This window comes from Hippopotamus amphibius, chromosome 7, assembly GCF_030028045.1.
Source record: "Hippopotamus amphibius kiboko isolate mHipAmp2 chromosome 7, mHipAmp2.hap2, whole genome shotgun sequence".
NCBI lineage: Eukaryota > Metazoa > Chordata > Mammalia > Artiodactyla > Hippopotamidae > Hippopotamus > Hippopotamus amphibius.
In genome coordinates, this window is record NC_080192.1 from 8041915 (window position 1) to 8069434 (window position 27520).

At 46.3% G+C, this 27520-nt stretch overlaps 1 protein-coding gene across 1 annotated transcript in view; it reads left to right on the plus strand.

The window, feature by feature from the left end:
• The window catches only part of SLC25A17 (solute carrier family 25 member 17), a 78790-nt gene extending 74851 nt beyond the window's left edge, over positions 1–3939 (plus strand). Inside the window, exon 9 of the mRNA XM_057741770.1 lies at positions 3822–3939. Within this exon, the coding sequence (XP_057597753.1) occupies positions 3822–3825 (4 nt within the window). The 3' untranslated portion in view covers positions 3826–3939. The remainder of the gene's footprint in view (positions 1–3821) is intronic.
• The last annotated feature ends 23581 nt before the right edge of the window (positions 3940–27520 follow it).

A 27520-nucleotide genomic window follows, 5' to 3' on the forward strand; every position in this document is an offset into this window, starting at 1 on the left:
AAAGGTCACCTTCTCTGGAAAGCTTTCCTGATAGTCTGCCCACCCCCAAACCTGTTTTCCCAGAACCCTGCATTAAATTGTTGGTTTGCTTGTCCAGTTCACCATTTTTTAGATTGCTTACTATGTTTAGCACTGTGCTTAGCGCACTATTAATTGGGCCCTAGAGGACTGACTCATCTGATTCACACAAAGCAAACTCACAAGAATCTAATCTATTAACCAGGGAGTCATTTTCCTCGTTTCCTGGGGGCAGGGGGACACGTAGAGGGGAGCAGAGGAGAAGGCGACACGTTTCCAAGACCCCTCGTCGGGCTCCCCTACTGCCCAGTGCGCACCTCTGTTCCCAGCAGAAGCACGTGGGGGCTTTCTTCCAGCTGGACTCTGAGACCCCAAGGGCAGGGGCAGGGTCTTCATGAGGTTGGAAAGAAGGGATCAGGTATTCTACCTGAGGGCTTGTCGGTATGGTAGTTAATTTAATGTCCACATGGCTAGGCTTGGGTACCCAGTTGTTTGGTCAAACACCAGTCTAGATGTTTCTGTGAAGATATTTTTCAGATGTGATTCACATTTCCATCGTAGACTTTGAATAAAGGTTACCCTCCATAATGTGGGTGGGCCTCATCTAGCCAGTTGAAGCCCTTAAGAGAAAAGACTGAGGTCCCTGGAAAAGGAAGGAATTTTGCCTCCAGACTATCTTAGGACTCAAGACTGCAACGCTGACTCCTGTCAGAATTTCCAGCCTGCCGACCTTCACTGAAGATTTCCAACTTGCCAGCCTCCATAATTGCGTGAGCCAATTTCTTAAAATAAGTCTCTCTATATAAATACATCCTATTGGCTCTTTTTCTCTGGAAACCTGGGCAAATACAGTCGGTCTCACATGGGAACATATACTGGAACCAAGAGAATTAGTGAAAGTTGTGGACTTTGATCAAAGTCATCATATTTTAAGCTTTTAGACTTGAAAGCACTCTGAGATTATCAGAATTACAGTTTCATTTTATTATTGAGAAAACTAAGGTTCAGAGAGGCCAAGTTTTCTACCCAAGGTCGCCCAGCAGAGAAGTAATTGTAATAGATGAGACTGGTACCTGGTCTTCTGACTTATCTCACTTTTTATATATCAAAAAACATCCATGGGACTTCCCTGGTGGCGCAGTGGTTAAGAATCTGCCTGCCAATGCAAGGGACATGGGTACAAGCCCTGGTCCGGGAAGATCCCACATGCCGCAGAGCAGCTAAGTCTGTGTACCACAACTACTGAAGCCTGCATGCCTAGAGCCCATTGCTCTGCAACAAGAGAAACCACCGCAATGAGAAGCCTGCGCACCACAATGAAGAGTAGCCCCTGTTTGCTGCAACTAGAGAAAGCCTGCACACAGCAACAAAGACCCAATGCAGCCAATAAATTAATAAATAAATTTATTTTAAAAAAAAGAAAAGAACATCGGTGAAAAATGAAATATATAATGTCTTTACATTGTGCCTTGATTTTATGATGGCATAAGTAATAAATATCCTTTCAGTATCTGAATTACATGTAAAAGAGCCATTCTGGTTCCAATATGGAGAATAAAAATATGGGGGTGGGTGGATTGTAGAAGCAGGGAGATGGGTTAACAAGCAGGTTCAGGGACTTCCCTGGTGGTGCAGTCGTTAAGAATCTGCCTGCCAACGCAGGGGACATGGGTTCGAGCCCTGGCCCAGGAAGATCCCACATGCTGCAGAGCAACTAAGCCTGTGCACCACAACCACTGAGCTGCGCTCTAGAACCTGCAAGTCACAACTAGTGAACCTGTGTGCCACAACTACTGAAGCCTGCGTGTCTACAGCCGGTGCTCCGCACTGAGAAGCCCGTGCACTGCAATGAAGAGTAGCCCCCGCTTGCCACAACTATAGAAAGCCCGTGTGCTGCAATGAAGACCCAACACAGCCATAAATAAATATATAAATAAATAATAAAATAATAAAATAAACCTTTAAAAACAAAAAACAAGCAGGTTCATAAATAAACTAGATTGTAAACTCGATTTGTTACCTAGTGATACTTGCTTAAGGAAATTCTCAAACTCTCATAGATGAAGAGTTTGTTTCCCCAACTGATTCTAAGAGAAGCGCCTATTCCTACTCCTACTAATAAAACTAAGAAAGGGCCTAGAGCCTCCTGATCCCAGTGACCCCTCTGTTATTCAACATTTTCCCAGGACTGCCCTGGCGGTCCAGTGGTTAAGACTCTGTGCTCCCACTGCAGGGGGCAGAAGGTTCCACCCCTGATCAGGGGATCCTAAAGCCAAAAAAAAAAAGAGAGAGAGAGAGAGAGATTCAACACTTTCCTGCAGGGCAAGCTGTATACTTAGATGTGTTTGGCGACAGCCTATGGATTTTAAAAGCCACCAGGAAGACATCCCCTAACAGTTATTCTTTTTAATGTTTGAAATTCACCCATCAGAAGCTGAATCATCTATGTTTTGTCCTGGACAAGTGATGAATTTTGGCAGCTTTCGGGAGGAGGCTGGAAAAAGTGTTGTAATATTCTGGTTTATAAAATTCTTGGGGGAGGAGTTGGGCAAGATGGTGGAGTAGAAAGCACCAGGAATGTCTCCCCACCTAGACAGCAACTGTGCTGGCACATCTGTCTGATGTAACTATTTTGAAACTCGGGAGTCTGCTGAAGGCTTGCAACTTCCAGGCTTTGGCCCAGAAAGAACTTTCATCAAAAAAAATGTTTCCAATTTTTAAAAATATTGTAAAATACACATAACATAAAATTTACCATTTTAACCATTTTAAATATACAGTTCAGTGATATTAAATACCTTCATAATGTTGTGCAACCATCAGCACTGTCAATCTCCATAGCTCGTTATTGTGTAAAACTGAAACTCTGTACCTATTAAACACCAACTCCCCACCCCTCCCTCTCCCAAGTCCCTGGCAACCACCATTCTACTTTCTGTCTCTGTGGATTTGACTCCTCTAGGGCCCTCCTATGAGAGGAATCATACAGTATTATCTTTTTGTGAGGGGCTTATTTCACTGAGCATAATGTCCTCAGGATTCATCCATGTGGTAGCATATGTTAGAACTTCCTTCCCTCATGCAAAGGAAAATACACTTTCTGCTTCCTTATTCTGCTTTATATAGTAATTCCTTATGAATTTAGGTGTGCGTTTGATAAGTGCAAAGCAGATGACTCAGTCCCTAAGAAACTGATCCATTCTGCATGCACTAGAAAAAGTGTTTCTTCATTCATTTATTTCTTTGTCAGACATTGATCGAGCACCTATGCTAGGACCAGACGCTATGCAGTGCTCAGAGTACAAAGAGGGATAACACAGTCTGTGCCCTGAAGTAAAGGGGTCCCTGTGTTAAGTAAGGAGATGAACTAGAAAACCTTTAAAGCTCCTTTTATAAAAATCACAGCTTCTTGGTTCTGGCAAACTCCACCCTCCCCCGGACTAGGTCCTGCCATCACCTCTCTCACCCAGCAGTACCAGAACTCTTGACTTGCCTCTGTCACTGCAAATGACGAGGGAGCCGGGATCCAGTGGTCCGAAAGAGAATTATTTTTTTCACTGATTTTTACAATGGGGAAAGCAGAAATTAATATATTGAATATTGTTTTTCAACCAAATTTGCCAGAATACCAGGAGACTCAGTTTTGGAATGAAAGTATCTAACGGCCATTAAAGTGAGTGTAAGGTGAGGTAGTATTTAGTTTTTGTGTTGTGGTTCTCTTTTATCTCCACCCTTTTCATTACTTCTCTAGAGAGCTATCAGGTTGTTGTAATTTACCCATACATTTTCTATTTCATTTTCAGCTGACGCACACTTAACCATCACAGCATAGCTCCAAGGAGAATACCTGCAGCTTGTTACAGGGCAGAAAGGTGACAGGGCCCGGGGCCCGGCCGCCAGCCCAAGAAAGGCTGAGAAATCAACAGACCTGAGTTCCGAGCCAGACTCTGCTCCATTTATGAGTGAGTAACTTTGACTAAGTTAGTCCATATTCCTGACCCTTCATTTCAACATCTGTAGAATGAAAGAAGCCACGCCCCCGAAAAGGTTGAAAGAAGGACTAAGAGCCCATGGTGGGTCTCCCAACAGTACCTTGATTTTTTTTCTTCAGTTTGCAACAGTTTGTGTTTATAAAATATTTTTTAAATTAATTAATTAGTTAATTTTTTTTTTAAATTTGTTGGCTGCGTTGGGTCTTCGTTGCTGCGTGTTGGCTTTCTGTAGTTGCAGAGAGCAGGGGCTACTCTTCCTTGTGGTGTGCGGGCTTCTTATTGCAGTGGCTTCTCTTGTTGCAGAGCATGGACTCTAGGTGCGTGGGCTTCAGTAGTTGCGGCCCATGGGCTCAGTAGTTGTGGCTCGTGGGCTCTAGAGCACAGGCTTAGTAGTTGTGGTGCACCAGCTTTGTTGCCCAGCAGCATGTGGGATCTTCCTGGGGTGGGGATCAAACCTGTGTCCCCTGAATTGGCAGGCAGATTCTCAACCATTGTGCTACCAGGGAAGCCCTATAAAATGTTTGATCAAGGTTTAGGTTGTACTTCTTGATTGTTTTTTAATTTTTTTTTAATTTCTAATTTTTTTATACAATTTTTAAGATTTGTATACAAATCTTTAAAATTTTTATACAAATTTTAAGATTACACTCCATTTACAGTTATTACTAAATACTGGCTATATTCCCTGTGTTATACAATACATCCTTGCAGTACCTTGATTTTAACTTGGGGACTCTCCCACTCTTAGCTGTGTATCCTAAAGGGGGTGTTTGGGGGAAACACTCTGCTGACTGCCAGGTGTGGTTCCTGATTGGCTTAGGACCAAAGTAATCACCCTCCAGTCCCCCTCCTCTCCCAACCCCCCCCCCCCCACTTGGCCTTGGCTCTACTTGAAGGGATAGGGTTACTGCTGGGCATGTATTGATACCTTAGTCAGAGCTGAGGGGAGACAAAGGAATGTGGGCTGGGGGTTTCTGGAAGGAAAAGCTTCTCTCATCCATGTGGACTTGAACAGGGAAACATGTAACCCCAGGAGCAGCTGACTGCCTTTCAGACCTTAAGGAAAGAGTCTGCCTGGGAGTAGAGCCCCTCCCCGACACCTCACCTAGAGCCAGCACTGCCCTGGACCGTTCATCTAAGGGAGTCAGTAGATCTACTTTGTTATTTCAGCCAGTTCGAGATGAGTTTTGTTTCTTACAACATCATAGTCCTCACTGATTGCAGTGGGTTGAACGTTGGTCCCCCAAATGATACGTCTACATCTAGACCCCTGCAACCTATGAATGTGACCTTATCTGGAAAAAGCGTCTTTGCAAATATAATTGAGTTAAAGATCTTGAGGTGAGATTATCCAGGTGGGCCCTAAATCCAATGACAAGTGCCTAAGAGACATACAGAGGAGAGACACAGAGTGAAGGCCGTGTAAAGACGGAGATGGAGATTGGAGTTAGCTGTGCAGCCACAAGCCAAGGCACACCTGGAGCCATCAGAAGCTGGATGAGGCAGGAAGGATCCTCCCCCAAGAGCCAGCAGAGAGAGCATGGCCCTGCCAATACCTTGATTTTGGACTCTGGCCTCCAGAACTGTAGGAGAATAAACGTCTGTTGTTTTAAACCACCAAGTCCATGATTATTTGTTACAGCTGCCCTAAGAATCGAATACACTGCATTAAATATTAATGTCCTTTCCTCTACATACGTTTAATTTCTTTCTGTGCCTTTCCCATTCCCCTTCCTTAAAGGGGCTGAGACAGCCCAAGCTTGAGCCAGGCTGCCTCAGCGACATACCAACTTGGTCACTTCCTAGCTGTGTGAATTTCAGCAAATTACTTAACCTCTCTGTGCCTCAGTTTCCTCTTCTGTAAAATGTTTTAACTAGGACTAAATGAGTAAGTGCTTAGAATATGCCTGGCATGCAACAAGCAGTACACGAAAGTGGTTGTCGTGGTGCATCCTCCCCTGTTCTGGGCTGATTCCTTTGCTCCTCAGAATGCTGCTTCTTCTTGGCAATGAGTCCAGTTTTGTTTCTGCTTAGAATTTTTAACTTATGATTACTTGTGATTCATTCACCTCATTATGCTTTTAGGCCTTCAAAATGGGGAAAATATCACTCAGAAAAGTATGAACAAACCAAGCCCGCTGGGATCTAAGTTGCCATAGTTAATGATTAGAAAAATAAAAAATCCCCATCATTAGCAAAACAGAAAGGCAAAGAGCCTGATGTAACTAACAAGCTGTTCAATACAGTGGCTTCTAATTGGTTATATCTCTCTAGATTTCCCTTTGAAATTCTTATTGCAAAGGGTATAAATAATTTAATTGATTTTCAGAATAATTGACTTGTTTTTGGCAGATGCTTCTACATTTGTTTGGCTTGTGGCAGGGGTAGCTGCTGGGAGAAGGAAGGATTATGAGGTTTGAGGAAACTTCTGACTATCCTATTTTCCAAATTTTAAAGTCAGTATTTTTTTTTATCAGTATCATTCAGATTCTTTATTTAGAACATTGTACAGCATTTGTTTTTGAAGCAGTCTTTGTCTCCCTTCCTTCAAAGGAATTTGACAGTAGGCCTTATCTTAAAAATCACTTAGCTCGGACCATCACAGCAGCGTTTATGATGGTTCCTCATCCAGCCCTGGCAATGTCAGAAAGTGTTTAATTTACTAGTCTAGCTGGACTTCCAGAGCTCTCCTCGCACATCACATTACCAGCTGAACGTCTTAATTCTCTGTCCATCTACAGGGTCTGCTCATCTTAAGATTGAACTATGTTCTTCTTTCACTGTCTTTCCTTCACATAAATGGGGAAGGAGAGAAGGATAGATATGTCTGCTTCCCAAGCCAATTTCTTTACCATATTTGCAAAATCAAGTCTTTCAGAATCTCCCTGGTGGTCCAGTTGGTAAAACTCCTCACTCCCAATGCAGGAGGCCCACGTTCGATCCCTGATCAGGGAACTAGATTCTGCACGCATGCCACAACTACAAAGTCCACATGCCACAACTAAGAAGTGTGCATGCCGCCACTAAAGATACCGCATGTTGCAACTAAAGATCCCATATGCCATAACTAAAGATCTCACGTACTGCAGCCAAAATAAGTTAAAAAAAAAAAAGTCTTTCATGGTATACCTTGGCATGGTAAGAAGCCTTGACTTCTGCAACATTAGATTTCCTAAAAGAGGGAGACATCTGTGGCTCTCACCTAAGACTTTCATGGGCAATTCTTGAAGCAAGCAAGAAAAAAAGATTGCTACTGTTTCATACAAAAAACAAAACGAAACGAAAACCCACTGACACCATTGTACCAATGCCACGTTTGAAAATGAAGACCTAATTTGTTGCACTGTGATATGGCATCTGGAGGCTCTTACTCGGTATAATAGGTGAATTACTCGTTTTGAAAAAGGCATTTTTATAGCTCTGTGACCCTGGTAAATTCTGACTTCTCACCTTGATCAGGTTGGCCACCACTGGGTAAGTTTCCAAGTTGCAACAGTAAACGGCTTTGAGATGGTACCTTGTCCCATTCTCACCAAAAGCCTCAGAGCTTGAGGCTAGCCATACCTTCATCTGGTCTAAACAGCATCTAGATGGTGGGGTTAAAGGATGGAAGAGGGTTAGGGTAAGGGGAAAAAGGGAGAGTGAAAATGAAGATGTGAGGAAGAAGTGGGGAAAAAAAAAAAGATCAAACATTAGGGAGAAAGAAGTACAGGCCTGTAACAAATCCCAGTGCCATGCCTTATTCTGCACCCATAGTTTGAATGAAGTTAGAGAAACAGAAGGAGTGCAGGACATTAAGATAATATTTTCCAAAAACAATGTAATTCTGAAAAAAAAAAGATTATAGTGATAGGGATCAAAACTCCTGTTTAAATTATTTTCTCACTATTCTTGTTTTTTCCTTGGGCTGAGAGTGGTATCATGGAACAGGAGGTAGTCACCATTTCTTGAAAGGCTGAGGTCAACAGTGAACATAAATATTTTCTGATCTGTTACTTTCTGCCTCTCTCTGGCCTGTAGACTGTCTGGTGGTGTGAGTAGGTGGAAGGCAGGTGGTATCAGTGAAGCTTGTGTTTGGCCGAACATAGTAGAAATCTAACTGTTTAAGTTTGCCAAAAGGGAGTTTTTTTTCTTATATACCAACTCTGGAAGTAGTCAGTCTATGACTGTCATTCAGGCTTCCCATCTATTTGACCATCCTTAGCATGAGCTTCCCTCCGCATGGTCACAAGATGGCTGCCAGATCGCCAAGCATTGCATTCAAGTTCCAAGCAGGATGGTTAAGGACAAAAGGTAAAAGAAACATGTCAGCTGATTTTATCCCCTTTCCAAAAGCTTTTTAAGTCGTTGTCCATAACTGAGTCAATTGCCATGCCAGGGTGCAAGGTAGCTGCTACCCCAAATAAGCTTGGGGAAGTTAATAGGGAAAAGAGGATAATAGAATGTGAACAGACAATTAGCAGTGTCTGTTACACAGGGGCCCTTAACCAGGGCCCCATGGACTGCCAGAGAGCTATGGGGAGTATCCATGGAAACATTTGCACAAATCTGTTTATATGCATTTTCCTGTAAATTCTCAGCTTTTATGTCTTCAAATATTTCCTGTCTTCCATTCTTTTCTCTTTTCTTCTTGGACTCCAAGCAGATATACATTAGACTATCTCACTTTTTGACCTTGCTCTGTTTGACATTTTATATCTCGTTGTCTCTCTTGTGTTGTATACTGTGTAATACCCTCAGATCCAACTCACTAATTTTCTCTTCAAATTGTCTATAATCTCCTGCTTAACCCACCCACAATAGTTTTTTTTTAACTTTTAAAAGTTCTAGGGCTTCCTAGGTGGCGCAGTGGTTGGGAATCCGCCTGTCAATGTAGAGGACACGAGTTTGATCCCTGTTCCAGGAAGATCCCACCTGCCGCAGAGCAACTAAGCCCATGTGCCCAAAAAAAAAAAGTCTAGTTAGTTCTTTTTTTAAAAGATTGTCTGCTCACTTTTTTAAAAATAAATTTATTTATTTATTTATTGGCTGTGTTGGGTCTTTGATGCTGCACATGGGCTTTCTCTGGTTGCGGTGAGGGGGGCTACTCTTCATTGTGGTTCTCAGGCTTCTTGTTGCGGTGGCTTCTCTTGTTGTGGAGCACGGGCTCTAGGCGCGTGGGCTTCAGTAGTTGTGGCACACAGGCTCAATAGTTGTGGTTCACGGGCTCTAGAGCACAGGCTCAGTAGTTGCAGTGCACGGCTTAGTTGCTCCGCGGCATGTGGGATCTTCCCCGACCAGAGCTTGAACCCGTGTCCCTTGCATTGGCAGGTGGATTGTTAACCACTGCGCCACCTAGAAAGTCCTGCCTGCTCACTTTTTAATACTCTTGCTCCTTTTTATTCTGTCTCTTTTACAAAATTATTATATGAGGTTATTTTACATTCTGAGTCTCATTTTAGTATCTGACTGCCTGGATTTGAATCCCAGTCCTGCCTCTCATTAACTACAGAACCTCGGTCAAAGTATTTCATCTTTCTGTACCTCATTATAGCCAACTCTAAAGTGGAACTAATAGTAGTCCCTATCTCATGGAGTTATTATGGGAATTAATGAGTCCATATAAATATTGAATTTAGAACAATGCCTGGCGCATAGTAAGAACTATCCAAACTTTTACAATTGTTATTACACTTTACTGTTTTGTTCATTGCCTGCCTCAGCCTCCTGGAATGAAAGTCTTGGTGTCTCATCTATTTTGCTCTGCGGCAGCCCCTTACCTATAATTGTGCTTGGTACAAAGCAACACTCAGGGATTTGTCGAGCACATGTGTGAATATGTAGATTGTACCAAAATTAGGGGCTATGCATTCTTTCAAGCACATATGGGAAAGGACTTCCCAGGTGGTGCAGTGGTTAAGAATCTGCCTGCCAATGCCGGGGACACGGGTTTGCACCCTGGTCCAGGAAGATCCCACATGCTGCGGAGCAACTAAGCCATGCGCCACAACTACTGAGCCTGTGCTCTGGAGCCCGAGAGCCACAACTACTGAGCCCCCACGCCTCAACTACTGAAGCCTGTGCACCTAGCGCCCATGCTCCCCAACAAGAGAAGCCACCACCCTGAGAAGCCCATGCACCGCAATGAAGAGTACCCCCTGCTCTCCGCAACTAGAGAAAGCCCGGGCTCAGCAACGAAGACCCAACGCAGCCAAAAATAAAAATTAGTTAATTTTAAAAAAAAAGGAACATATGGGACACCCTCAAAAATTAACTACATACGAGGCCTAAAGGTAGTCTCAACAAATTTCAGAGACTTGGTGTTATATAGACCATATTCTCTGTCCACCTTTCAAATGAGTTAGAAATAAGAAAGAGATCAATTTTAAAAACACATATTTGAAATTTTTAAAACACTTCTCACAATAACTCATGAGTCAAAGAAGAAATCAGAATGGATATTGAAATTATTTAGAGCATTCTTCATATTAAAACTTATGAGATGCTGTAAAAGCCATACTTCAAGGGAAATTTAAGGCCTTAATTGCTTGTATTAGAAGAGTAGAAAGGCTAAGAGTAATGAGATAAACATCCAACCCAGTAAGCTGAAGGACACCAGACAGAAGGGTATGACAGGGATAAAGTCAGTAACTCAACCATGGACCTGAGCAGAGAGGCCAGGGTCATCCAGCAGAGGCCATTGCTCTGATGCATGTGACGGGGTGTCCTGGACACCATGTGTTTGGCTGCAGGCTGCTGCCTGGGGACCTGGGGCTCCCTGTGATGAACCAGCAGACCGGGCTACACTGACTCCTTGCCAAGAAGCCTTGGGTGCTCCCACCCAACAGGGGCCTTTCATGTTGCCCCTGCTTCTTCCCACCTGTCTCCCACTGAGAGCCGCCGGTATGGACTCTTCTCATTGGAACCCTGTTCAGTGGTGAACCACGTCCCCTTCCTCATTCACCTCCCTGCACCTCCTCTCCTCTCCTAAGGTCACTACCCTCCTGGCAGCCTCCTAGGAATCCTACTTCTCAGTCCCCACACCCTTCAGACTTAAGAGTCTGGGGATGGGTCTGCATCCTCCTCCATCACCATCCACAGCCAGTTAACCATGCCCTTCTGCCCAGCCTCCTACATGTCTCCTCCCTCTCCTCCTCTCCAGCCTGGCTTCAGACCTTCTCCTGTCCTTTTCTTGTCCTGATTATCTCAAGACCCTCCTCAGGGCCTCTGTGCCTTCATTCCGGCCCCTCCTTTCCATTCTCCGCACAGCAGGCCGTTCCCAGAGCAATCTTTCTAGAAGCACAGATCCTGTGGCCCCCTTCACTCTGGCTCATAATGGCAGGGCTCCATTAGCTCCCCCAGGCAGTTAGGTGCTCCTGTAGCACCCAGAGCAAACCTTGTTCCTATTACCTGTCACCTCCCTGGCCTATCTATGATTTGTCGAGGGGGACCGCGTAGATGTCGGTCACTGTTCAAAGTGTGGTTTGTGGAACAGCTCGGGCATCACACAGGGGCTTATTAGGAGCGCAGAATCTCCCAGTCCTCACCCAGACCTACTGAATCTTAATTTGCATTTTTTAAAGATCCCAGGTGATTCATTTCTGCCTTAAAATTTGAGAAGCATTGATGACTGATGAGAAGCTCCTGCACAGTGAGAGGGAAGAGAATCTAAAGTTCCAGTTGGTCTTTCCCTTGCCTTTGTTTTCATGAGCTGGGGGTGGGGGTGGGGGGGCATGGCTACATTGAAATGACCTGGGCACATTCTGGACTGAATACAATCAATGCAAGCTTTGAGACTTAGATCAGGAAGAGAACTGATTATTCTGGAAGCAGCTGGCAGTTTCAGGTTGATGCTGTACTACCCTGAATAAGGCAGACAGATGCCAGGATCTGTCAGCAAAAGGACATGTCATGGATCGATTAAGACAGCTGCTAAGCACTCGCCCCTTTGTTGGAGCCCAACATGAAGGCCCTGTAAGACGGGAGACAGCTCAGTTCTGGCAGCAGGAAATTGCCTAGGAAAGATGGATTTGAGTAGAGTCATTGTTAGACAAGAAAAGGCTTTGTGTTGAGCCTTTTGTGGGTGTTCAACTCACCCAGGTCGTCCCACCTAATATATTCTTAGCACCCCTGTTGCTCATCAAGCAGTCACAGGCCAGTGGTACTTAAAAATGGCCCCTGAAGCCTGGCTTCCTGAAAGGTTCTAATGATCTTTTATTGATACAAAATACACCTTCAGGGCAGATCTAAGCTCTCCTAGGCAGAGGCTGCTAGGGGGGCGGGGACAGGGCTGTAACTACAACCTGTGGGGACCCAAGAGAGCACTGCTGGGGGGAGCATCACCATGGTGGCAAATGGACGTACGTGACCGCCCGCATCCCTCTCTCCAGCCTCAGCACCCTGGTGTTCTCGTTCCTACAGCTGAAGAAGCCAAAGCAGCTTGTCACAGCTAACAAATGGCAGAGGTGGTATTATGGGTTGGATTGTGACCCTCCAAAAAGATGTGTTGAAGTCCTACCCCCAGTAGCTCAGAATGTGACCTTATTTGGAAATAGGTTTGTAGCAAAGGTAATTAGTTAAGATGAGCTCATACTGGATTAGGTGAGAACTTAATCAAATATGACTGGTGTCCTTATGAGAAGAAGAGGAACACACGGGAGCAGACGGCTATGTGACAAGGAGGCAGATTGGAGTGATGCACCTGTGAGCCAAGGAATGCCAGCAGACATCAGAAGCTAGATGAGGTGAGGAAGGATTCCTCCCTATGATACCGAGCTAGGCCCTGTGGGGCTCCTGGGCACAGAGCCTTTCTGTGTCCCCTATTTCTTTGATTACAGGGAAACAGCCTTCATTCAGCCTCCATGACCTTCCCTGAGTTCCAATGGGCAGATTCAAGTAGTTGTTCATTAGTGAGGGGAGGGGATGTGCGAGACCTGGGAGAAACAGGCAAGAGCAGCCTTGGGGCAGGTCCTGTTTCCCCAGCAACAATGCACACAACAATATCTTTGAGCTATTTTGCAGAAGTTGAAACCCCCTCCAGGAGGGAGAAGTTAATGATCAATGGTGGTGTGCTGCCCACAAGCATGTAGACCCCAGACCAGCTGGACCTGAAGGTGGATGATGCTGACTGCTACTTATCTCACCACCGGCCCATCAGAAGAATGCAGCACTGTTCCTGCCTTGGTCCTTATCGCCTACCCCTGACCAGGAGCCCCGACTATAAGCCCTCTCCCTATTCCCCGGGGTGGGGGCCACAGTCCTTGAGGTGCTAGCCACTGTGTTCCTCTTTTGCCTGGCAAAGTAATAAAGTTATTCCTTTCTACTCCTCTGAAGCTCTGTCTCCATATTTCTATTCGGCTTTGGTGAATAGAGGCCAGGCTTTTCTCAGCAACACTACAGGTTCCAGAGGGGGCGTGCTGCTGTGGACGCCTTGATGTTGGACTTCTAGGCTCCACAACTGTGAGGCAGTACATTTCTGTTAAGACACTCAGTTTGTGGTACTTTGTCATGGCAGCCCTGGAAACTAATGCAGATGGGAGCATGGTTTTCCCAGTGACGTCACCAGGACACAGAGAGAGCCAATTGGGATGCTCAGATGAATAGCATCCACTCCCACATACCCAGTCCAGACCCCTCCTGTGCATGTGGGAGATGGTCATCGTGGTGGAAGGTCAACACTGCTTGGAGGGTTTCCAAGGTGGAGCTGACAACTGAAAAGAAAGAGGGCCAAACTCCTGCCTGGAGGGACCCTTTTGAAACCACAGAAATGTGTCTCAGGGGGCTCCAAGGAGCTCCAGTTCTTTATGTCTCAGGGCAGACAGAATTCAGCAAGAGACAAAGTAATAGATAAGAAGTGATTTATTAGAATGAGACACTTGTGGACTTCCCTGGTGGTGCAGTGCTTAAGAATCTGCTTGCCAATGCAGGGGATGCAGGTTCGATCCCTGGTCCAGGAAGATCCCACCTGTGGTGGAACTACTAAGCCCGTGTGTCACAACTACTGAGCATGCACTCTAGAGTCCATGAGCCTCAACAACTGAAACCCACGTCCACAACTGCTGAAGCCCACATGCCTAGAGCCTGTGCACTGCAACGAAGGGTAGCCCCCACTCTCCACAACTAGAGAAAGCCCGTGTGCAGCAACGAAGACCCAACACAGCCAAAATAAGTTAATTCAAAAAAATAGAATGCTGTGAGACTTATAAGTGGGTGGGCAAGAGGATGCTGCCCCAAGAACTTAGTGGGCTACAGTTTTATAATCAAAGGAAAAGTGGGTAGGGGGAGAGGACCACCTTCTTCTTCATTCTTGAGTAGATGTCAAGCTTCCATCGTCAGCTCCTCCTCCACATCAGGCCGGGGAGTTTTCTTGTTCCTCCATGGTCAAACTGGGACTGTCATGATGCAGTGGAAATGAGCAAAAAAGTGGTAACATATACTAAAATATGGAAATCATCTCATGTTTCAGTATAATGTCACTCTTTCCTTATGTTTTTGTTTTTGCTGCACACAGAGGAGCATGCCCTCGGAATCATTAACTTGCTGGGCTCACTGGGCAGGATGTGGGTCTCATGCCACCATTGTTTTATTGTTTGGGGGCATGTCTTATGCTTCTGCTGTATGGTTTTGTTGCTAAGCCAGCCTGCTTGGTTTTGTGATTAAGCAAACCTGCTTGCTTTCTTTCTTTTTAAAGATTTATTTTATTATTTACTTTTTTATTTATATTTTCGGCTGTGTTGGGTCTTCGTTGCTGCACGTGGGCTTTCTCTAGTTGTGGAGAGTGGGGGCTACTCTTCGTTGCGGTGCACGGGCTTCTCAGTGTGGTGACTTTTGTTGGGGAACACAGGTGCTAAGCGCACGGGCTTCAGTAGTTGTGGCACATGGGCTCAGTAGCTGTGGCTCTCAGATTTTAGAGCACAGGCTCAGTAGTTGTGGTGCACAGGCTTAATTGCTCCATGGCATGTGGGATCTTCCCGGCCCGGGGATCAAACCCATGTCTCCTGCTTTGGCAGGCGGATTCTCGACCACTGTGCCACCAGGGAAGACCCAAACCTGCTTTCTTGGGTGATCAGTAACTTATGGGGTCTCCCATGCTTCTATTCTTTACTTACAATCCCCTAGTGGAATTAACTATTTAATCACCTACTTTGTCCCTTTACTCTGTCCCTATCATTGTTTTTTAAGATTTATCTTTTTATTTATTTTTATCTTTAGCTGTGTTGGGTCTTCATTGTTGCGCATGGGCTTTCTCTGGTTGTGGTGAGCAAGGGCTACTCTTCATTGTGGTGCACGGGCTTCTCATTGCAGTGGCTTCTCTTGTTGCGGTGCATGGGCTCCAGGTGCGCGGGCTTCAGTAGTTGCGGTGAGTGGGCTTATTTGCTCCTTGGCATGTGGGATCTTCCTGGACCAGAGATCAAACCCGTGTCCCCTGTATTGGCAGGTGGATTCTTAACCACTGGGCCACCAGGGAAGCCCTGTCCCTATCACTTTGAACACTATCCTTTTATAAAGAGAGCAAGCAGGTGAGAGTGTCGTAGTCAGGCCCCAGAGAAGCAGAACCTGAGACGTGGTGCTTGTGCAAGGGATTTTTCGAGGGAGGGCTTTCAAGAGAAACCTATAAGGGGAAGATGCTGGGGAAAGCTGTGGTTTCAGAAGTCCAGCCTCAGCCTGACCCCCTGGGGAGCTCTGAAGCATAACTTGTCCTACAGAGGTGGTTCTCCCCAAAAAGCAAGGGGCTGCCGTGTGGCTATAGCCTCCCAGCATCTCCTTGGCCAAGAGCGAGCCTTTAGAAGAGGGTGCAAGTGTGAGCCATTAGCAGCCAACACCTGCAGCATCTGAGGATGGGGGTGGCCCAAGACAACAGCATGAGCTCAGTGCTGGGATGTGGGAGTCAAAGGAGTCCTGGCTCTGCCCCCCACTGGCCATGCTCAGGCTGTTCCTGTCTGCACACTGTGTTCACTTAGAGATGGGAAGAGATGGGGCCATGGGGGGTGCGGTGCAGGTGGAGAAGGAATAACTAGAAGTTAATCAAGGTGTCTTCTTTCTGGTGTGACTCTGGAGGAGTGTGGGGCATAGGAGTAAAAAAAAGTTTGTGCTGGCAGAATTTAATGATCAATGTTCCAAGAACAACAACACAGCCTTTGACTTCTTCTTCCTCTGAAACTCATTATTTAAACAGAAGTTTGACTAAAAGTCAAAATACCTTAAAAAAAAAAAAGATTTGGATCAATTAATGAGTGCAAATTTGCTTAATAAGTCAGGAGGATCCAGGGGTGCTTGGAGCACATCATTGGCTCTCCAGAGTGACATGATGCCCTCCTCCTTCCCCATCCTTTTGCCTCAAAAACAAACAAAATAAAATAAAACAAAGTCTTCCTTGGTTCTACATTCCAGGATAAAGTCAAGGGTTGAAGCCCTTGCTTGGTTGGCAGTCAGCACGGTGGGGACGCATGGGGAAACAGGAGAGGAGACACGCTTCTTTTCACAGGCAGGTCATTCCCTTGGAGAGCTTGATTCTGGGGACTGTGCACAGTCCCACTGCGGAGCGTCTTCGGGGCTGGCCTGGGGTCCTTGGTCCCTGTTTATTCATCTGATCTCACCTGCTTTATCTGCTGCCTTCATGAAGCGCAAGGCCAGCTGGTTTCTGCCCTCATGTCGCTAGCAATGGAAGTAAGGACAGGACTGGACAGAGACCAGCCAGAGATGCTGGCACAGGCCCCCCCCGTCATGGTGCCACCCACTCACACACTCCTCCAGAGGTCCCTCTTGTCTCTCCCTCTTTGCTCACCCCGCAGGGCTTCCTGCATTCTCCCCCATCCCCGCCTTTGCCTCCAATTACCCAGTGACCTGGTTGGTAACCAGCCCGCAGTAGAAGACACGTTCCTCTCCATGCTAACCAGCCTCCCTCACACTTTCATTCATACTGAGGTGCACATGGTTAATAGAAGTCTGCTGTCACACCCCCTTGGCGGGGGGAGGGGGGAAGTTATTTTTTTACAACTATCAAAGTGCTAAGCTGAAAAATGAAGCTCCCCAGGAAAGAACTCAGGCAGTGAGCAGCAGAGATGGAAGGTTGGAGAAGGGAGGAGCAGGATTTCCCCAAGTCCCTAGAACCCCACGTTGATTACTGATTCATTTCACAGTATTTATTGGGCCAGAGAAGTTGGGGGTTGGGAGGGGTATACAAAGAGAACTGGCAAGTCTTTATTTGTTTTAAACAGATCACTCAGGAGTTCTCTTGCTCTCAATCTGTACATCAGGAGAAGCCTGAATGAGCCCACTTCCGTGTGTGTGTGTGTGTGTGTGTCTGTGTGTGTCTGTGTGTAATGTGTGGTGTGTGCCTGTGTGATGGGTGTATGTGGTATATGCACGTGATGTGTGTGGTCTGTGTGTGGGAGGTGTGTGGTGTGTGCTGGGGAATGTGTCGTGTTTTGTGTGCTGCATGCGATGTGTGTTTTGTCTGAGATATATATATGATATGTATGGTGGGTAGTATGTGACACATTGTGTTTGTGTGTGCATGATGTGGTGGGGGGGCTGTGTAAAGGAGAACCTTCTCCGACACTCTGGCTGGCATGGGATACTCACCTTTTGTCAACACTCCAGGCACTTATTTCGGCTCCACCTCTAGCTTCCCAAGCAGCCGCTGGGAAGACCAGGAAAGTGGGGACATTCAGTCTCTCCGCACATATTTATTAAATCTTTGCCCCAGATCAAAGGTGTCTATTTTGCATTAATTTTTGTATATGGTGTTAGATAAGGTCCATCTTCATTCTTTTGCACATGGCTGTCCAGTTTTCCCAACATTGTTTGTTGAAAAGACTGTTTTTCCCTTCATTGAATCATCTTGGCACCCTTGTTGAAAATCATTTGATCATATACAAGGGCTTATAAAGGTTTATTTCTGGGCTCTCTGGTCCATTCTGTTGGCCTGCCAGTACCACATTGTTTTGATGACTGTAACTTTGTAGTAAGTTTTAAAATCAGGAAGTGTAAGACCTCCAGCTTTGTTCTCCTTTTTCAAAATTTCAGGGTCCGTTGAGGATCCATATGAACTTTTGGATGGATTTTTCAATTTCCACAAAAAAACTGTCAGGATTTTGGTAGAGATTGCATTGAATCTGTAGATCAATTTGGGTAGTGTGGACATCTTTCCACTCATTAGTATCTTCTCTAATTTCTTTTGTTTTAATAGTTTTATATATGTATGTATGTATTTATTTATTTATTTATTTATTTATTTTTATTTATTTGGCTGCACCAGGTCTTAGTTGTGGCACACAGGATCTTCGTTGCAGCATGCGGGATCTAGTTCCCTGACCAGGGATTGAACCTGGGTCCCCTGCATTGGGAGCTCAGAGTCTTAACCACTGGTCCACCAGGGAAGTCCGAGTATCTTCTTTAATTTCTTTCAGGAACATTTTGTAGTTTTCATTGCACAGGTTTTTCACCTCCTTGGTTATATTTATTCCTAAGGATTTTGTTCTTTTTGATGCTGTTGGAAATGGAATTGTTTTCTTAATTTCCTTTTAGGTTACCAGTGTATGGAAACAACCAATTTTTTGTTGATTTTGCATCATGCAACTTTGCTGTATTTATTAGTGCTAACAGGTTTGTGTGTGTGAGGGAGTTTTTTGAATTTTCCAGTTGAGGAGGAGAGTGAGGAATACAGATCTTCTTCTGCCCACCAGGGGCTCAGCAGAGAGCACACTGGGTAAACGAATTCCATGGAGGACCGAAGCTGGGAGGATGTGTGGGCCTTCCGTTCTCGTAGGTAATCCGTATGTTGTCCTTGAGCTTGACCGTAAAGGGGTGTCTATTTAGAGCCCCTGTGCATGGCCCCTTTTAAATTATTTTTGCTTGCATGTTTTCAGTGGGCTATTTAATGATGTTGAATATGTGATACACTCCCGTGGTACAAAATTCAGAAAGTACAAAAGGTCATATAATGAAAAGTCAGTCTCTCACTGCTATTGCCCTCCACCCAGTCCCCCTCCCCAAAAGTAAGCATTACTACTAGTTTCTTGTGATTCCTTTCAGGAACGATGTAAGGTATATACAAGCATTTAAGTCCATATACCCTTTTTTCATCTATAGATATTGTTCTGCTCCTTACTTTTTTCTTTTTTCTTAATTTGTTTATTTATTTTATTTTTTATTTATTGGCTGCATTGGGTCTTCATTGTTACACCCGGGCTTTCTGTAGTTGCGGAGAGCAGGGGCTACTCTTCATTGCAGTGTGCGGGCTTCTTATTGCGATGGCTTCTCTTGTTGCAGAGCATGGCCTCTAGGCCCGTGGGCTTCAGTCATTGCGGCACACAGGCTCAATAGTTGTGGCTCGCGGGCTCTAGAGCACAGGCTCAATAGTTGTGGCACACAGGCTTAGTTGCTCTGCAGCATGTGGGAATCATCCCAGACCAGAGCTTGAACCCATGTCCCCTGCATTGACAGGCGGATTCTTAACTACTGCGCCACCAGGGAAGCCCTGCCCCTTGCTTTCTTCACTTCCCAGTATATCTTGGAGATTGTTTCATATGAGTCCTAAATTGCTCCTCTTTCTTCTTAATAGCTGTATGATACTCCACTGGATGTTTGTACCTTAGTGTGCTTGATGGACTTTTTAAGCTGTCTCTAGTTTCTGATATTACAAACAGTACAGAATGAATATTAGGATTACTGTTGAATGACATTTCAATGCCACCAAGATCCTCCATCGCCTTCTGCATCTCAAGGTCATCTTTAGGTGGACTAGTGGAGGAATCCTCCCAAGTTTCAGTACCAAGGTTAAAGTGGTGCTTCTCCTGAGAAGTTCTGGTTTTCTTCATCTCGTGGATTCTGTGGTTCATGTATTGGATTGTCGTTCACACTTTACTTTGGCAACCAGGGTTCTCAGAATGAAGTTTATGGGCCTTGTTAGGACTGTACAGGACTATTTATTACACGTTTATGGATACTAATCTTACTCCTAGTTTTATTTCCCCTCTGTTTATTTTCCTTTCACTTCAATTCCCAATTCTCTGTTTTATTCCTTGACATCGCACATATTTTTCTCAGCCATCTCAATTTCTTCGGGTAATGAAGTGAGTACAAAGAAACATATACATAAACATATCCATCAGACATAAATAAAATACAAATTTGAGTCGAGTACTCAGAGGCAGACTTGACCTCTCTTCAACCCCCCGATCCCTGAGCCTCTTGGGGGATCCCCTCCCTGCCAGCAGTTCCTCTTCAGCCGCCCCTGTGGCCTAGGAGCCTGCTTTCCATTTGCTCCAGGAGATATTCTTGTCCATCAAAGTGCTTCCAGGCAAAGGCAGAGGAGATGTCTGACTCCCACTCCCACACTCTCTAGAACCTTCACACAGAGCAGGGGTGGAGGGGAAGGCAAGTTGGGGAAGCAGGGGAGGAGGAGGAGGAGGAGGGGCTTTAGCGGTTGCCCCCTGCCCTGCCTCAGCCCCCGCCATCACCCTCCAGTTCTGACATCCTCGTTAGGGCACCTGCCCACCCTCGTGCCGTCTTTCAGCTGCAAGCCCCAGTCCCTGCATCCCACCCACCAGTGTTCTTTTGCATCAGTGTGAGAAAGCAATTTGCATCCAACCAGCAGGATTAAGTAAGATAGATGGAGGCAGCCTGCCTTCTCATCTCAGAAACCCCTTTCATCTTGCAGAGGCTGCTGTGCAGAAGGCAGATAGAGTGGTTTTGTTTTAATGTGGCCCCTGCAGGCTGAGTTTCAGATTTGTGGTCCATCTGCCTTAGAGACACCGGATGAGTGAACAGCTGGGAATGCTGCAGGCTGAGGCCCCAACACCTTTGAACCCTTCCCACGTAGCCTCTAGCTCCTGCACAGGGCAGCTGTTTTAAGTCAGAGAGAGGACCAGGTCTGGGGTGGGTGTGGGGCACCTGAGCAGTGCTATGGAAAATGGGATCAGGCCTCAGATGTATCTGGACTGCGGCTGTCTCCCAGGGTTTCTTCTCTGGGATGCAAAGCTATCAGAAGAGCAGAGAAGCTGAGAGCCAGGCCTTTCCCAGAGATGAGTGCCATCTTTGCCAACCTCAGTGTCTTTACCTGCAAAATGGATATTTAATATTACTGGGCTCACAGAGTTGTTGGGAGAATGAAATAGTACTAGCTAGTGCTTTAATAACTCTCATTACATGCCAGTCATTACAAGTGCTTTATGTACAAGAACTCATTTAATCCTTACAACACTCTTAGTTATTATTCTCCCCATTTTCAGAGGAGGAAACTGAGGCTCAGATTGCTTAAGCACTTTGTCTAAGTTCACAAAGCTCATGAGCGACAGAGCTGAGATTTGAACTCAAGTAATCTGGCCCCAGAGTCTATGCCTTTAGGCACTGGGGCTCTAAGACCTGGTGGTGCCTAGCACCAGTAGGCACTCATCAAAGGTAGATCATGTTCTGGTATCTGAGCCACTGAGCAGGTTTCCTGGCTCCACTTGGGAGGTGAGCTCCAGCAGAGGTGATCCAGGTGACTCTCTGACCACCTCATCACCTCCTTCCGCAGGTTGGCGGCCCTTCTGGTCCTCCAGGTGCTGCCTCCATCCAAGTGCTTAGCACCTGGGGCTGCTGGAAACTCTTCTCTCTCATATCCCAGCACTTAACATAGTTCTTGATATATAATAGCTGCTTAATGTTTACTTAAAGGTTGTTTCTTCTTTGTTTTGCACTGGAGCCAAGAGGCTCCCTGTGAAGGTGGTGAGCCTATCACCAGGTGGCCTTGATCTCCTCCTGGTGGCCCTTTCTAATCTGCTCTTCTGCTCTGTCGGCTCCCATCTCAAGCAGGCCATTTTGAGGGCCTTTAAAAAATATCTTTATACCTATTATTGTTTTCCAACACAAAGCAAACCACGCTTTTTTTTTTTATTTATTTACTTTTTGGCTGCACTGGGTCTTCATTGCAGCGTGTGGGCTTAGCTGCCCCTCAGCATGTGGGATCTTAGTTCCCCAACCAGGGATCAAACCTGCGTCCCCTACATTGGAGGGTGGGTTCTTAACCACTGGACCACCAGGGACGTCCCCAAACCATGCTTTTTAAAAAGGAATTTGAACATGATAGCAACTTTGAAAAATGAAAGTCCTCCGTAACCTGGCCTTCCAAGCATGGTTCCTGGTTGGCATCACCTGGGAACTTGTCAGAAATGCAGAGCCTCAGGCCCCTCCCACCCTGACCTGCCGAATGGGACACATTTAACTGGATCCCACTGACTTGTAGGCACCTGAGAGTGTGAAGTGCCGACTGCAACCTTCCTCCCCGCAAGCCCAGCTAAGACAACAGTGCTACTGGTTTTGTGTGCACTTAAGAGCCTTTTAAAAAGCATGCTCTTCTAACCTCTTCCAGTAATTACCTGCAATCTTCAGGCCTCATCTAAAACCAAAATCCTTGTCGACAACATTCAGCAGGAAGCTAATAAAGACATCATTATCTTATCTGTCGGCTGCCACTCTTGCCCTCTCTCCAACCCCAGCAGCCACAGTGATGGTTCTAAAACATCACATCACTCTCCCACTTGGACTCCTGCAGTGCTTTCCCCCCACCCTGAAAGCACTGTTGCCCGCCCTCTGCTTCCTGCTCCAGCTCCTGCTCCTGACGTGCTGAGCTTCCCTCCTGGCCCATCTGGGTCTTTGCACTCTCTGCTTCTGTGCCCAGATGCCCTTTTCTCCTTCCTCCCCTTCCTTTTCATCCTTCCATTCTCAGCTTAAATGTCACCTCCTCTGAGGTGGTGTGAGATGAAATGACCACGTGGGGAAAGCACACCCAATGCTCTTTATCACAGATGCTCCTGTCTGTCACCAGCTGGGGTCAGGACTGTCTCCCTGAAGGAGTGTGACAGGGACCTCTCCATGAGGGCAGGGACCATCCTGCCTGCTTGCTCTCCCTTGGACAGTAGTGCCTGGCACAGCATCTCAATAAATATCTGTTAAATGAATGCCTGCTTTCTGGAGACCAGGCACATGTCATCACCTTGTTTGTATTGGCTCGTTGAAATTATAAAAATAATAGATCCTAATTATATATATTTTTAAATTCTGCAGAAACTCTGCAGGAAGGAATAAATGAAAAGTAACATCCTTTTTCCCCTCAGTTCCTTCCAACTGCAAAAGTAACCACTTGATAACAGCTTATTTTGTCACCTTCTAAAACTGTAGAGCCCTTTAAAAGCCACACTAATAAGATCATGCTATAAATATTAATTCTATTCTGCAACTTGCTTTTCTTTAAAGCTGTGGTAAAATCCACATACCATAAAATTTACCTTATTAACAATTTTTAAGTGTACAGTTCAGTCAGATTAAGTATATTCAGGTTGATGTGTGGCCAGCCAATGTCCAGAACTTTTTCATCTTGCAGAACTGAAACTCTACCCCCTGAAGCTCTTACTCCCTATTTTCCTCTCCCCCAGTCCCTGGCAACCACCATTCTACTTTCTATTTTTATGAGTTTGAATGACTGGCTTTTTGAATTTAACTATATACATCTTCCCACGGGGCCCAGGGACTCTAGCTTGCTGTTCCTACAGCCACATAGCATTCCTCGGAGGTTACAACTGATGTTTACTCAGTGACGTGAAGGTGGCTCCTGGTTTGGGGTGACTACAGACAGTGCTGCAATGCCAGGGTTAAACTGGCATTTCCATCCTGCCCAAGGAAGTTGACCAGTCAACCCTCCCACCCACAGAGGAAGAGGGGACTCTTCCCAATGCAAAGTAAATAGCATCTCATCCCAGGGACAGGCCTTGAAGGGAGGGGAGAAGCCTAGGGGGTGAGCTGGTGATGAGACGGAATCGAGCTGCTAGGTGTATACACAGGAGGAAGTCAAATTCAAAAGCCATATAATGAGTGGACTTTGGAAGGAGCTTGTTGCTGTGGCAACCCGCTTGCCCTGCTGCTGGGAGCGCATTTCTTCTTTCTTCTGCACCTGGCGGGAGCACCTCTCCCCTCAACATTACTTGAGAAAGACAGAGTTCGGTGTTCTTTTATTGAGGTCAATGCACAGTTTCTGACAGTGACCCCCCCCCCGCCCCCATCACTGACACACTGTGATCCTCGGATGTCCTCTCCAGGTGAGGAGCTGGTGGGGCCCCATTCCCGAAGTGGACAGATGCCCTGGGTATGTCGCCTAAGACCTTGATATAATGGGGCCCCTAGAGGTGCCAGGTGGGCCGAGCCCCCAAGGAGACTGTTCTGTTCCCTTCACAAGAAAAGATTTTCTAGATTTTCGTTTTTTTAAGAATGCCAAAGGTCAAGGACAGGGGAAGCTTGCTTGAGTAGACCTCTTAAACCAATCTCCGGTATTGAGTTACTTTGCTCTGCTTCCTCCAGGGCATTTAACCCTGCAAGTGATGATTGGGATACAGCTGGGAGAGGGGGTGGTGGATGGATGGCAGAATTAGGCTAAATTATTTTCACCTGTTCCTGCATCACTGCTCGACACACAGTTTACTCGCCCTTGTCCGATCCTTTTAACCGCTCAGTAAGGTGGGAAGTATCCTCCCCATCAGTGTAAGAATGGAATCTGAGGCCCCGAAGCTTAAGTGCTTTGCCCAAGATCTTGGAGCAGGAGTATGAACGGGCCTCTGCCTGGGTCTCAAGGTCATTCCACCCACCCCCTGCCACTCCTGGGGGACCGTTTAGAGATGCGAACCAGGCAGTGGAGGGCTGGCTCCTTCTCTGGGATGTGATGGCATCCAACTTTAAATCTCCCCTTGGGACTTCCCTGGTGGTGCTGTGGTTAGAACTGCATGCTCCCAATGCAGGGGCCAGGGGTTTGATCCCTGGTCAGGGAACTAGATCCCACATGCCACAACTAAGAGTTCGCATGCCACAACTAAGAAGCCCACGGAAACCCAACATAACCAAATAAATAAATTAAAAAAAAAAAACATTGTTGTTAAATCTTCCCCCTAAGCTAAGGGATCTGTGGGGATAGGACCCACCAGCGTCACCTGTCCCTTCTTCCTTTAATCAGGCAGTGGGCTAAGTGGGGAACACATGGGATGTGGAGGTTTAGATACACAGCAGCTGTGGCTCCTGACCTGATCTGAACCCCAGCCTTAAAACATGGGGAAACAATGTCTCTGGGTTTTGTTTGTTTTTTTGTGCAAACACCTAGCGCTGTGTAGAGGATTAAGTGAACCAAGGGACAGGCTCCCAAGCTGTCACTTTTCTATGAAAACCCAACAGTCCAGGTCTCCACCTTGGGCTTGGTGGCCTTAACTACTCTTTCTCACTGGGTGTTTCCCCTCAGCCTCTGGGGTATATGACAGTATTGATTTGTACTCTTGAGTTTGACATCCTCTCCCAGAGGCAACCATCCCCAGATCTGTTCCACTCACACACACATTCATCAGCACATCCCAGGCCCCACCCCCGCCAGAACCCTTTGCTACAAGCCCCACCCCCACCCCTCCAGCAGCTGCAGAAATGTTGCTCCCAGCCTTTGGAGCACTGCCTGGGTGACAGTGGCCTCGGTAGCAGGAGCACAGATTAATATTCAAGGAAAAACGCAGTACAAATGTAGCTTCTCGGTTTCCTGTGGCTGAGCTGAGGCGCCCCTGCCCCACTGCGGGGAGGCGGGAAGGAACCCTAATTTGCCGATTCATGGTGCTGCAGCGTCTTCCAGCTTCACCTGCCTCTCTCGGATGACTCAGTCTCTGTAGGCTACATGCTCAGTCCTTTAAGTTTCCTCTCCTTCTGCTCCATGATGGTGGTGGCCAGGTCTGCCGAGTGGTCACCCGTGGGTCCTCTGGAGTGCCTTGCCGACACGCACTGCTGGAATCATGCCCCGTGCACGAGGGCCCCGCAAGAGTGTTCTCTTTTTCCTGCCCTGAGACTCCGAGGGCTCCCCAGGCCCTTCAGCACCTCCACATCTCCTTGAGGGACCTCAGAGTTATATTTCAGGAACCCCTGCAGCCATGGGGAGCAGGTCTTTCATCTGGCCATTTCCCCACCTCCATGTGGCTCTTCTGCCCCCTAACCGGCTGGATGCAGGTCTTGCCCAGTATGGGTCTTCTCCCAGGGATTCAAATAGGAAAGAGGGTCAAAGAGCAAGTGTTTTAGCTGTTCCCTCAACTCCTGGCTTTGGCCAGAAGGAGGATTGAGACCACACGTGGGACCACCTGTGTCCCTTGTCCCTGCCTTCTTCCATGGGCGTCCTGGGGCCATACCCACTGCATTGTATCCTGATTTCCTTCACTCCAGGCTCATAACAAAACTCTGGGTGACTTAGTCAGCCAGGCCTGGCCCTGGGAATGTTAATGCATGCTTCAATTATGTGGAAAATCCTTTTCTCTCTTGGTGAAGATTCACTTTCAAGGTTATTCCCTTGTTTTACACTCAGAAATGTTTTTTTGGATGTTCAGTCCTCCTCTTTGCATTCCTAATCCTCTCCAGGCAGAAGAGGAGAGAGGTTACCCTAGAAAGCATATGGATGTCTTTCAACAGGCATCTCCCCCACCCACCCACTTTTTTTTTTTTTTTTTAAGTATTTATCAAATCCGCCACAACGTTGCTTCTGTTTTATGCTTTGGCCCCCTGGCCGCAAAACATTTGGAATCCTAACTCCAAGGATCGAACCCACACCCAGGTCCCTGGCACTGGAAGGCGAAGTCTTAACCACTGGACTAGCAGGGAAGTCCCTCCGCCCACCCAGTTATGATGAGGCATGTTTGAGGTCCTCCTGGCCCTGACGTTCTGTGCCTGACGTTCTGTGAATCTGTGAATTCTGTCCAACCAACCCTGTTGATGTAGAACTGTTACAGGGAAGAGCTAAATCTGACTCCATGTTAGATCTGTTTGTTTTACATTAACCTTTGTATTCTATTGCTTTTGTTATAAGTTTAGAGTGTTGCTTTATAGCCTGAAATATACAGGATAGTCCGTGCTAAGCCGGGTGCCACAACTAGTGATGAGCAGATGCTCCACAACTACTGAAGCCAGTGCGCCTAGAGCCCGTGCTCCACAACAAGAGAAGCCACCACAATGAAAAGCCCGGGCACCGCAACAAAGAGTAGCCCCTGCTCACTGCAATTAGAGAAAGCCTGCGCACAGCAACAAAGACCCAACGCAGCCAATAAATAAATAAATAAATAAATAGGTAGATTTATTTTTAAAAAAAGAATAATAAAGGCTAACGGTTTATGTGCCAGCTGTGGGAGGGGCACTAGGCTAAATATTTGACATAGATTATCCTGTTTAATCCTCACAACAACTCCATGAGGTAGGTTCTGTTAGGACTCCTATTTTATAGATGAGAAAATTGAGGCCCCAGAGAGAGGTTAAGTCATCGATCAAAAGGACCCCTGGAGCCAATGCCTGTCTGGCCACAAAGCTTGCCTTGTTGGAGGTTTACAGGAACATGGTGACCTGACCCACGTAGACAGCTGCAGGGACAAAGGATTCTGGCACCAGGAAGTCTGCAACAACCAACAACACCCCTTTCCCTTTTCAGTGTAAAAGAAGCCTGACTCCTAACTCAGGCAAGATGGTTTTTTGACAGACACGAGTCTGCCATCTTC